Below are 13,224 nucleotides of genomic sequence, written 5' to 3'. Positions count from 1 at the left end.
GAACAAATGGTTATCTTGACTTATCATAAAAATATTGAAACTATTTTATTTTATTTTTGGAGTATGAGCAGGAATATCAGGTACTTCATTGAGAATTTTAATTCGAGCAGAATTGAGAAACCTTGGAACTTCAATCGGTAATGATCAAATTTTAATGTTATCGTAACTGCTTATGCTTTTGTTATAACTTTTTTATAGTTTATAAACTTCAACTTTTCAGACTTCAATACAAATATATGGAAATTCTGATCTGGGAGTCCCGAAGTCACGTTTAATGGGTATTACAGGGTTGCCACGACTTTTGGTCAAATAGGAGTCAATTTAATGCGTGTAGTGAAATGAAAATATACATTATATATATAACGCTCGCGCTCCCAATCGGATTTATGATGAACTAAAAATGTATATTTACTTTCATTTTTGGCACTAACTTACTTCCATTGAATTGTCTATTACTGACATCTGGTAAGGAGAGAAGGAAAATTATCTGAAGCAGAAACAAGCCATGAATATATCCGTTGGGGATCTGCAATATGGTTGGTTTCAGTCGTTTATCTAGAGAGATATTTACGATGACTATTTTGCGTCCGATATACGGACGTAAAATAGTCACGGAAGCAAAATGTAATGTACCGAGCCTATTGATGGACGCAAAATGATGCTAAGGATATCCAAATATATATATATATATATATATATATATATATATATATATATATACAGGGTGTCCCTGGACTTCCTCTTTTCCTCTCGGGAATGTATAGATGGGGTCAAAATATCACCAGTACTTCATATAACTTTTTTTCCTAAAATCCTTCGTTACCAAGTAACGGGCCCTCGAAGTTACAAAATGAAAAATGTTTTTCTTTGATAACTTTTCAAGTGAATATTCAAAATCATCCAAATTTTGGTAATTGACTAAACAAATGAATTCCTTCGATGAGCTTTCATGCAGGAGTCAGTTGTTTTGCTACAAAGTCAGGAACGGACTACCCCCGATGGTCCACACCCCAAAACTTTGAAATGACAGATATTTTTCAATATTTTTCAACAAATTAAGGTTACTTGGACAATTTTATGAATAAAAGTACTCGTGTGGAAAGTCGATCGGAGCAACGAGTCTTGATAAAAATGTAGTTTCACTCGACGACATCAAAACCGCTCGTCCACCATTATTTGAAATGAATAATTATCAAAGCAGAAATAATAATGATAACGTTAATTCAACAACATTTATCCTGAGATGTCTACCATTATTCGAAAATATTAGTTTTTAAGGAAAATGGAAATGATAGGTAAAATGTTCATACGAATTTTTATAATGCAAACACGTTTAACTAACGAAACTCAAGAGCCTCAAGAGCAAACAGAAATGAAAAATCCGCTACAGAAACTGCTCGATATGACCACCTTCTCTCTCTATACAATGTAATGTTATTCTATTCAACAATGCATCTCTTGTGTGAATAGGTGTAGCGTAAACAAGGCTTTTTAGATGCCCCACAGAAAGAAATCCAATGGATTTAAATCCGGAGACTGCGATGGCCATGAATATGGCCCACCTCTACCAATCCATCTATTGTGGAAAATATGGTTCAGATGGTCACGCACAATCAAACTAAAATGAGGAGGAGCGCCATCATGCATAAACCACATATCTCTTCGGGTTTGCAATGGAACATGTTCCAAAAGTCCATTCAAATCGTTCTGAATGAACTCCAAATAACGTTCTCCATTCAATGGGTCCTGTAGAACGAATGGTCCTATAAGATGGTTTCCTATGATACCAGCCCAAACATTCACGTTGAATTTCCGTTGGTGTTTGGTTTGCAATATCCCATGGGGATTTTCTTCGGCCCATATATGGAGATTATGAGAGTTGATAACTCCATCTCTACTGAAACCTGCTTCATCAGTGAATAAAACTCGATTAATAAAAGTCATATCTTCTCTTTGCTTATCCATGAACCAATTGGCATATTCCAGTCGTGCTGGAAAATCTTGAGGTGTCATGGCATGTACCTTCTGGATGTGAAATGGGTGGACCAGTTGTTCCCTAATTATTCTATGAATAGTGGACTTGGATGTATGGAACTGTTCTGATAGATTTCTGATGCTCATTGAAGGATCATCAGCGACGGCTTCCAAAATATTTTTCTCCAATACAACGGTACGTACAGTCCTAGGAGCGCCCTCACCACCTCGTTTTGGCAAAACTGTACCCACAATAATATCGAAATAAAACAACGTGCTCAAATTAATTATCAATTATTACATACCTGTGTCCCTCAAGCAATGAATATGCAGATATGCAATACATGCATATCTGCATATTCATTGAATGTAAACTGTTCGGCCATATCAAAAAAATTCAAAATATCCTATAGAATATTGACAATACAATGATATTCATATGACAACGCACCACTCAACAAAACAAAATCGCATTCCAGTTTCTCATTTTTTATCAAAACTTTCTAAAAGGTTTTTTGTCAACATCTGTGAAAGAAATGGAACATAATTATTCCCTGGATATTTTTCACCTGATCATGTGCAGCCGTTTTTGTAGTTCATTCGTTTGCTTTTTATTAGTATAGTAAATATTTTTTCCGATGTGCGTTTTTTCAGCTAAATTTAGATTCGTGTTGGAGAATTTCTCCCATAAAATTATAATTATCAGTGAAACTCCTCAACAGTTTAGCTGTGAAGAAGAATTTGAAACATTCGAATGTTGAGTTTCATGAGATTCAGATGACTGATCAACACGAAACGTGATTATTCCACACGTATTATGTACATACAAAATATGGAATGAATTCGATATTTCATAGTAGAGTAGCTTGTTAGTTTAAAAACACCACGAATCTACAGAACTTGATATTTCTTTTGAAAAAATATCTGCTATCACAATTGTGACTTAAAACTTCCATATAGGTACTGTACTTTTTGTTTACGACTTCATTTTAGCATACTTTGTATGAATTTGGAAGTTGGATTGCTTTTTAAAAATTATTCTTCATCTCTGTTCATAACTTTTTCACAACATTTTCATAAAACTTGGTCATTTTCGTCCTAATATATGTCGGGAAAGACAACATGAATGAGAGTGGTGAAATCTAAATTTAAATTTAAATTCAAATAATATACATTTGCGGATGCAAATGCAATATATATATATATATATATATATATATATATATATATATATATATATATATATATATATATATATATATATATATATATATATATATATATATATATTTATATATATATATATATATATAGTGGATAATCTTAGCGACTGGAGAAATGTACAGCAAAATGGATTAACGGGGTCTCTCAATCAAAAATCAACTCTCTGTTCTACTTTGCCAAGCTTTCGCTTCTAATGGGAATCTTCTTCAGGACAGTAAAAATGAGTTAAAAACAATAAATTGAACATATAAACTGACGGAGAAGGTTGAACATTTTTTTTCTATTTTTTTTATAGCTTTTAATATAATTTGCCTTTGAAATTTGTCATTTTCATCCGCTTAAAAAGTATTACAGATATGACAATAATGCTTCAAGTCTTTTTTATTTATCATCAATTTATTAACAATTTCAGTTAGTTCTAACTCTATTATTTATTTTTATTGTTGTTTATAAAAAAAATTCCAAATCTTTTCAATGCACAACTTTTAATTTTCCTGATCGTAATTTATGGAGAATATATAAAATTTTTCATATTCTCAAAAAAAAAATGGTTCACGTGAACTAGACTATGAATAGAAAGTGGACATGTCGATTCCTCTTGTGAAGTTGCTATACTGGGTGACAACGAAATCATTGTACACGGCGCCATTCAATTGTTTATGTAATAAGAAATTTGAAATTCGAAGTTTTTCGAAGCTGATATTTTTTATAATAAAACTGTGAAAATCTTCAGAGGGTCAACCGGAAATAAAACCAAGTCAAGAGTTTCCAGTAGGACTCTGTATATTTTTTTTCAACCATTTAATCAGAAATAGAATTCTCTTTTCAACGATATAACACATGTGGCCACTTCTATTCGAATATGGGGTACTATGACGTCAAACAACCCGAAATAAAGAGAAACTAACGACGAAATTTTCTCAGTTTTTAAATAAAAGTCAACAATTGAAATTTTTCACTTATCAACGAAATCTTTACTGACTTTTATTATATGCCAATTTTCACTTCATTGATCTCAAAAATCTAAATAGGAAGTGGTATTTTCTGAACTTCGTCATCGAAGTGTACCTCTTTTACTACAAAAAATGATACTGTGCTGTCCATTTATCTGTATCGGTGAAAAGTGTCATTTTTATTAAGTTATTATCCCATAATGAGAGCTTTGACACTTTCACTTTTTCACTGGCAGAGAAAAAATAAACAGATTTCTATCTGCGACACCTCTTTGTAGTATAAGAGAGTCATTTCGAAGTCGAAGTTCAAAAAATACAAGTTTCTATTTAGATTTTCGAGATAAATGATGTAAACAATGGCGTTCAAGCAAAATTGATAAAAAGTACGTGGGTGAATCAAAAACTTCAATTTTTAAACTTTTATTCAAAAACTAAGTAAACTTCGACCTTAGCATCCTACATCGAGTTTGACAATATTTCTGTATGTGACGTCATGCTATATTCGATAGAAGTGGTCCCATATGATTTCGTCGGTTACCGTTATAAAGACAGATAATTCGAACCATGCTCTCAACAGCTAATTATCACGAAGTCAAACTTCGTTATTAATTATTAAATGAATAATTGCTTTCAAATTCTCCCTCCATTTATTAATTATCTAATTGAAGGTGGAATAATTTTCCTACGTAACATGGCTGGCGGAACTACAAATAGCCATGATGCTCCCAGGTGTGGCTCAGAGAGAGTTAGTAACACGCCCTACTCAGAAGAAGCTAATTACTATAGTAGTAATGCCAAACACATAAAAATGACAGCAAAATTTTTGTTATAATTTTAGAGGCATAAGGCTTATTTTATCAATTGAGAAACAGTTTTGTGAATGAAATTAATCATTTTCAAAAATCAATGTAAAAGTCGAAGGAGATTTTAATTGAGCTGAATTTTCCATTTAGCTCTTCATCAAAAGCGATAAAACCATTAAAAATATCTTCGATCACTTATTCAAAACTCAACTATTCTTTGAATGCATTCAACATACTCAACTGATGTAAAATATTATCAAAAATTACAGCTAATACAAGTGGTGAAACGGCACAGCAATAATGTGCCAGCAGGTCTTGAATTCGAATCTGCATATTTTTCTCGAACGTCGCTGATGCCAAAACAAAAACAACAAATGGAATAGAATGAGTTGAATCAGTAATTTCACATTCGAATACAAGACCATTTTGTTGTCTCTTTAATTTCACAACCATTGGTATCAACTGTAATCATTCAGTCTGGGCTTTAAGTTTTGATTCGTATTGAATGGACATACTTTTAGTAAAATTAAGTGGTTAGGCTCATTCGATCCGGAATAGTGTCTAGATCATTGTGAAAAAAAAGTAAATTAGTTCGTAAAAAATTCTAAAAGTTATAAACTATTGAAGACCCTAAAAAGCAGTGTTCGGTTTTATATTTCGTAAACTATAAATATTTTTGAATTTTGAAAAAAAGATCCTTGAATAGGAGGAAATTCACTGACAAGAAGTTTAATCTCCCGAAACGGTATCTTCATCATTTATAATTTTAATTTAACGCTGAAAGTAGCTGTCCGCGAGTCATTTTTAGGTTGCGCGCACGGCCTCTAAGCGAGTACGTAACTTGAAAATAATTTTTTTGAGGTATTTTTAAAAATTTATGATGTATTCTAAATACCATAGAGAACTGATTTCTGTTGGAATTTTTTATTAAAGTTAATTTTTCAATAATTTAGACCAGTGGTTGTCAACTTCTTCAATGTGTTAAGCTACTTTGTTAATTTGGGAATAAACAACGAGCTACCCACACGGAAGCCACGTAACACAACGTAAATGAAATAATCCACAGTTAATTTATCATTATATGTATTTATTTTACTATTTAACTGGTAATACATAATACATAGGTACTAATAATAAACTAATAACAAAATAACTAATATTACTAGTACGTACTTGTTCATAGCTACATTCCTACCTATCAAACGAAGGTGTTTGAAAAATAAACACAAACTTTTATCCAGCCACAATGGCATGCCACGTATGATTTAAAAATAGTTAATAATAACAACAAAAAAGTAACGCACTATCATGAACATAAACATTGAAAAATAAAAAAACACGTTCAGTGAGAAGGCTGACACTCAGACTCATCGATAATTTTTTTAATGTTTGCAGTATAATATGATGCAGCCATTCGAATACAATTATCCAAATGTTCATCTGTAAGTCGATTGCGATATTTGTTCTTAATAAACTTCATATTGGAAAAAGAAGATTCACACAAATAGGTTGAATGCTTTCACTTTCAAGGCAACACGGCATAAAACTGAATATTTGTCTTTACTTACAATAGGCCAGATACATTCAGTACTTGAGACTAACGATTTTAAGGCTAAATCATTTTGAAACTCAATGACTTCCATTTCTGTTGCAGCGATGTCTTCGCCAAAGTTCTGCATAACACAAGTTGCAAACTGTTGGATATCAATTTCCATAAAGGGTGAAACAACAAACTGCGCTACTAAAGCCACTTCATTGAAATCCTTAAAACGATTTTTGAAGTTATTCTTCAGGGTAGAAATTATTTCTACATGATATTTGTTGTCATATGGTTCTAATGGATTTTGAGATATTTTTTCTGAAAGAATAGGAAAATGCTTGGCATCGCTGTTAATTAGGTTTTGTTCCCAAAACTCCAGCTTTTTGATAAATGCTTTTATATCAGAAATCATTTCCGCTAGTTCTTTGTCTCTCACCTGAAGCTGCAAATTAAGTTCGTTTAATTTCTCTGTAATGTCCACGAGAAAACCAAAATCTCTAAGCCAGATTGAATTTTCTAGTTCCGGAGTCGGTTCATCGCGTTGTTTGAAAAATTGAACTATGCCAGATAGGACATCATTAAAACGTTTCAGCACCCGTCCTCTACTTAACCATCGGACTTCAGTGTGAAGGAGTAGGTCCCCGTATTGACAGTCAACTTCATCGGCCAAGGTTCTGAATAATCTTCTTTGTAACGCTTGAGTTCTAATGTTGTTCACAATTTTTACCTCCAGTTTCATAACGTTGTTTAGTTTCAGGAAATTTCCACATAATGTTTGCTGATGGATAATGCAGTGGTAACAGAGACATTGCGGAAAAGTTTCATCTTTACGACATAACGCCAACAGACCCTTATCACAACCCACCATAGCTGGAGCGCCATCGGTTGTCAAGCCTACCATTTTCGATATTGGAATTTTCTCGGAAGAAATAATATTTTTTAAATGAGAAAACAACTCATGTCCAGTAGTGTGTCCTTTCAGTGGAATGAACTTCAAAAGATCTTCTTTAATCGTAAAATCACTAAAAACCATCCTGACGAACACGGCCATCTGGGCAGTGTCAACGACATCTGTTGATTCATCCAGTTGAAGTGAAAACTAAACACAGTTATCTAAGTCAGTTCTTAACTGTAAAAAATATCATCGCCCATTACTTCTACACGTCTCATCACTGTATTAGTAGAAAGTTGCATAGATTTTATAGCTGAAACTATCTCGTCTTTATTTCTAAAGTTGGCAAATAACGAATCAGCGGCAGATCGCTCACCGCAACGTTGCCGCTGTTTATGTTTAATATTACGACAATTAGCTTTTTTTGTGGAATTTTCGGAAGCTTCTCTGATTTTTGCAGTTTGTACACGTCAGTCTTACTTCATTTCCCTTCCATCCCCTACTCTAGTCCTTACACAAAATTCTATTATTTTCAATAGCAAGAAGTTATTTAATCACCTTACCATTAATTTAAGGCGAATATATAATGAAAAGAAATTAAGAAAGAAAGTAAAAGACTTCCTTATTGAGGCATGTAGCTTTGGGTAAACAAAAGTTATTGAAATCAACACGAAATGGCTATTCAATGTTCATTACGTTAGCATTATATATTTACATTCACTCAATATGCATATGTTCATGTACTTATATTTGTATCTGTTCAGCTGGGCTTAATATTGTTCTGTCCATATGCTCTGCTCTTGTCTCTAAACATTATTTATATTTGTTAATTTAATGTCCCATATAACTATATTGTGTAGCAATCCTGTGAATGATATCTATTTTAATTCCATAAGGAATGTTTAGAGTACAAACTGAATAGGAAAAAGTGTTTTTTGTATAATTGAATGTTCATATACAAGTAGTTGTTTCGGAAAGTATTGTTTCTATGAAAGTAGTGGTTTCGAGAAGGCTTTTTCTTCCAGTTTGTGTCTGAAAGTTACTTCTTTGCATGATCTACACATCTTTTGTGAATAGTTCGTTTTTGGAACTAATTTCTTTTTTCCTTTATTTGAATGATTTTCACATTATTTTGTATAAAGAGGGAGAAGTAGAAAGCCAAAACCTTTCTTTCCTAAAAAATAATCTCTTATAAATTGATTGAGGCATTCGCAGCCAAAATTTTCAGTGTTATGTTCTTCGGTCGGGTTTGTAGGCCGTCGTGGTTTGGAACTGTATCCTAACGTTTCGCCAGCATGAGTGGTTGGCTTTTTCAGAGAAGCAGTGCAACGCAATGTAACAGGTAATAACACTTCGTCCAATAACAATGCACCAATTAGAAAGGCGGACCTTTCAACATAAATACAGCTTACGAACTAGAAATTACGAGTCATCGGTGAACCATCAGGATGAATAGACCTCTGAAGAAGTTAGCCACTCGTGCTGGCGAAACGTTAGGATACAGTTCCAAACCACGATGGCCTTCAAACTCGAACGAAGATCATAACACTGAAATGATCTCTCCTAAAAATAAACCCTTTTCAATTTAGTCTATTTATAAATCTGAGGTTTTAATATTGAATAATATGCATCTCTTCATAGAGAAATCAAATAATTTTTGAAATAAATTTTAGACTATACATTTGGACTATATACATTTGGACAAATACATTTTGACTAAATCAAAAAATAATTGAACCGAACGGGTATAAATGCAAATCGGAATTGAGTGAATAATTTGCTCATTCTAATATTTAGCACATGTAAAAATAATAACGGAAATGGATACTCAACTCTATCTACATAGAAAGAGATCAGAGTAAAAGACAATACTGTAAAGTAGTTGATACCATGAAATGTAAAGCTGATCCTCTGATCAATAGAAAGTATTCTGTATTGAATAATTTATTGATACAACTGAGTATTACTAATTCTAATATTTACTATATAAATTTATCATTTATAGTGTAAAGATAAAAACAATCTACAATCCTTACTGACACATGTTTCTAATCTCACTTGTTGTTTCAGTTCATCAGAGTTAATTTACTAATCTACCGATTATTTTAACTAAAAATAAATTATATATAATATTTACTATTATTATTCTAGTCAGTTATTTGGCGAAGAGGATCCGGATCAAGATGTTTCTCCTGACACTGAAGATCCTGAAGCCAAAGTCAACGGAGAACACAGTGTTACTGAAACAGGAAATATTAAGCGAACTTCAACTCGCCAGTGGGCTCAAGAAATCAAATATGACCCAGCACAACTATTCGATAAATTTTTCAAAACTGATATTGAATATTTGCTAAAAATGGGTAAGGTGGTGACTTTTTATCAGTAATATAATTTAAGCAGTATGGAACTTAGTCTGTACCAAAGGCTTTGTCACTACAATTTTTATAAAAACTAATTTATAACTTTTATAGAAAGTATCAGTACATAATAAACAGGGTGCAGAGTATTTTCCTACTGCCAAGATATTAATAAAAGTATTGGTAACATTTTGCAGCGTTATTGCATCAATAATACAGTTGACTTTTGGGAATAGGGAGGGTGAGTGTAGGCCCGCAGTACTTAAGCCACATGTGACCCATTGTAAATCCTTATGAGGAGTTGTCTTCCTAGGTCATCGTCCATCCTGTACTTTCCAGGAAGGTGGACAGGTCACAAGGAGACATTCCTTTATATAGGAAGGTGTAGGCCAAGACTCGCCGAACACACACTCTCTTATTGACGATAACTCCGGACACTTGTATATAGCATTCCTAACAGTTTCATCTTCCTGTTCACACATCCTGCATAGAGGTGTGTCCAATAGCCCCATATTATGGAGGTGTTTCCTTAGTTGACAGTGGCCAGTCAGAAATCCTACTGTTAAGCATAGATTTTTCCTGGTCATTGCCAGATATTTCATCGGCGTTAGCTTCCCAGGGTCGCCCAGGGTGATCCTGGCAAGATTGCATTCTTTGATTCCATCCCATCTCTTTAGGGATTGAGCATGGGTGTTACGTTTCGCTAGTTCCGCAATTATTAAGTCATCAGGCCGTAGATGACACTGGTTCCTAAAATTCTTAGAACAGCCGCTTCCTTGGCTAAAGAGTCGGCAATGCGATTACCTTTACTCCTGTCGTGCCCTTTAACCCACCTCAGGATAATGTTATTATCTACTGAGGCTTTGGCTAAATATTGGTGGCACTCTAGTACTATCCCTGAGGTAACACGTCTATTCAAGGCTAATAGGGCTGGTCTACTATCAGTGCAGATTGTTATGTTTTTGCCAATAATTCCTTTCCTGGTTATTTCTCCTTCGGCAATTGAGATACCAGCCAGTTCTGTTTGAACCACGCTGGTATTTTTTCCCATTCTACACTTAATCCTTAAGCTTAGTGATCTGGAGTGAACTCCACATCCTGAGCCTTCTTTGGTTTTAGTATATATGCGTATTGCATTTGTAGCATCTGACTCTGTGTTCTGTTTTATTTGTATTTTGTACGGTTAATTAAACACAAACCTGGGTTCAATTACATCACTGGCAGAGGTTGCACTAAAAGAGCTTCTCGCCATAGGCTTAGCCCCAATTGACCCATTCCTACTTCGAGGTTTACACCAGTCGTGCGCAATCGTAACATGGCCATTAAACGCAACCTCCTTAACGTACAGGTCCAGAGGGGCCAGACCAATAATTAATTCCATTGCCCCGGTTGGTGGCTCCTTTGAGGTTTAAACAAGCCAATCTCTGTATTTGATATACTTTTTGGATAGCCGTTGCTTGTAGAATTTTCAGTCCCATGCAATGGCTCTGTACGTTAACATAGGTTTTATTATTGCAATGTAGATCCAGGTGACCACAGGGGGTGAAAGCCACATATGCTCTTTTTGCTCTACTCTGTAGATGAGAGTTCCATGTTAACTTCTTGTCAAGGGTAGTACCAAGGTATTTCATCTCTTCAGAGAAGTTTAGTTCGCTTTTGAAGATTTCGGGAGGTTTTAAGCCCGATAAACTTATTTTCCTGGTGAAAAGGACCATCTCAGTCTTCTTGAGATTGATCGACAGTGAGTGTTCCTTACACCATGTTTTCATTAATTTGAGCCCATCCTGCGCTCTATCGCACAGTGTGTTCACAAATTTGCCAGTCTGCAAGATAACTATGTCATCTGCATATGCAATTGTGTAGAATGCATTATTGTTGAGGTGATTAATCAGGGTATCCATAACTATGTTCCAAAGAAGGGGTGATGAAACCCCTCCCTGTGGACATTCCCTTATGACCAGTCCTCTGTTATGTCTTCTACATTGATACTTATTGCTCTACTAGAGATCATCTCAAGTATCGATTCTCCTACTACCAGGGGTACACTCCTGGAGTTTAGTTGCTGGGTAGGTAATTGTTGGAAAGATTGTTTTATCAAACGCTCCCTCGATATCTATGAGTTTACCCAGGCTCGATTCTTTGTTGTCCAATAATTTTTCGATTCTGCCAACCACATCATGAAGAGCTGAATCAGTAGACCTTCCTGGAGTATATGCATGCTGATTTGGATGAAGTGGGTTGTGAACTAGTACTTCATCTCATATGTACCGCTCACATAGCCTCTCCATAGTTTTTAAAAAGAACGATGCCTTTTCGGGACCCATGGTGGCCTTGGGGTCAATATCCATTTTAGGTGGCTGACTTCCAAGGACCTAGGGTCTCCAGAGGTGCCCTCTACTCCTTTCCTTGTTGCACTTTAGTCAATGAGGTAAACGAGTAGCTTATAATCATCGATTTCTTCTTGAGGACAGCCATATCATCGTCTCCGATCCCGAAGACGAAGAGGTGTCCTTGTGGGTTCACCTTCACCTCATGGTGGAAAGTGCACCATCTTGCTACTGTCAGGTCAGGGTTCTGCGCCCTCAGCTGATCCAGCACCCTCTCCTTTTCACCGGGTGTCTTCTTGTGGACTTCCTCCGGGATCCAGAGCGAGTCTTTGGCAAGCTTTGGGAGCTTAACCAAACTGACGATCGCAATTGATGCCCCCTCCCACGGCTTACGGTTTATTGTGGCTGTTTTCAGCCACTCTAGCGTCACGTCGTCATCGCAGACCACTCTGATGATTTCACCGGAGTATGTCCACGACTTGAACGTGGGCGGTTTGCTGTTGCTGCTGGAGGCGGAAAAGATGATCTTGTTCAGCTATTCCAATAGTTGACTTTTGATGAGACTCTCCCGTTCTGCGGTAACCTTACCGTACGGGTTAGTCTCATTTATGATGGCAATGAGGTGTTTCACGGCGGCCTCCGTGAAGGTTTTGGAAGGTGCGGCGATATCACTGTCGTTGCATGGTTTCTTCAACCTTGGGGTTCCCTCCGTGGACGGAACCAGGCGCCGCAAATGCGCTTACGCCTTGGTCTTTGTATTACATCACAAGGTGACCTGCTATGTTCAGCCTCCTTTCGAGTGGTAGATTGGAGGTGGACATTTCTGTTCATCCCCAGCCACCGCCATAGATTGAGGTGAGCACTTCTGTCCAGTCTTGGGATTGGTTTTTGTTATGTTTGTTTCATTCATGTGTTTTCCCACGAGTAACAAGGAAAGAGTTGGTCACCTCTGGCAGAGCCTCGCATTACCAGAGGAAGGCTGGTTACAATGAGGTTTCGCCCTATTTCCCAAGGGGATTGTTAGTAACCGCACATCACCCTGCGGCCATTCAGCTGTCGGCACGATTCCTTACACCTTAGCTTGGGTAGGCTGGCCCAGCAAAGGCTTTTGGGGAATTTTAGTTCCCCTCACCCTACTTACGGAGTCCGGCGAC

At 35.8% G+C, this 13,224-nt stretch overlaps 1 protein-coding gene across 2 annotated transcripts in view; it reads left to right on the top strand.

Moving 5' to 3' along the window:
- Window positions 1-13,224, top strand: part of Uba2 (Ubiquitin-like activating enzyme 2) — a 142,515-nt gene that overhangs the window by 26,291 nt on the left and 103,000 nt on the right. For both annotated transcript variants that reach the window (XM_074170792.1, XM_074170787.1), the window contains exon 4: window positions 9,538-9,746. In XM_074170792.1, coding sequence (XP_074026893.1) covers window positions 9,538-9,746 — 209 coding nt within the window. The remainder of the gene's footprint in view (window positions 1-9,537; window positions 9,747-13,224) is intronic.

The sequence above is a fragment of the Leptinotarsa decemlineata genome, unplaced genomic scaffold (assembly GCF_025532065.1).
Source record: "Leptinotarsa decemlineata unplaced genomic scaffold, Ldec_3_MD MMD2_P_RNA_scaffold_11, whole genome shotgun sequence".
Taxonomy (NCBI): Eukaryota; Metazoa; Arthropoda; class Insecta; order Coleoptera; family Chrysomelidae; genus Leptinotarsa; species Leptinotarsa decemlineata.
Note: the sequence above shows the minus strand (reverse complement) of the source record. Positions and strands in the feature narration are given on the sequence as shown.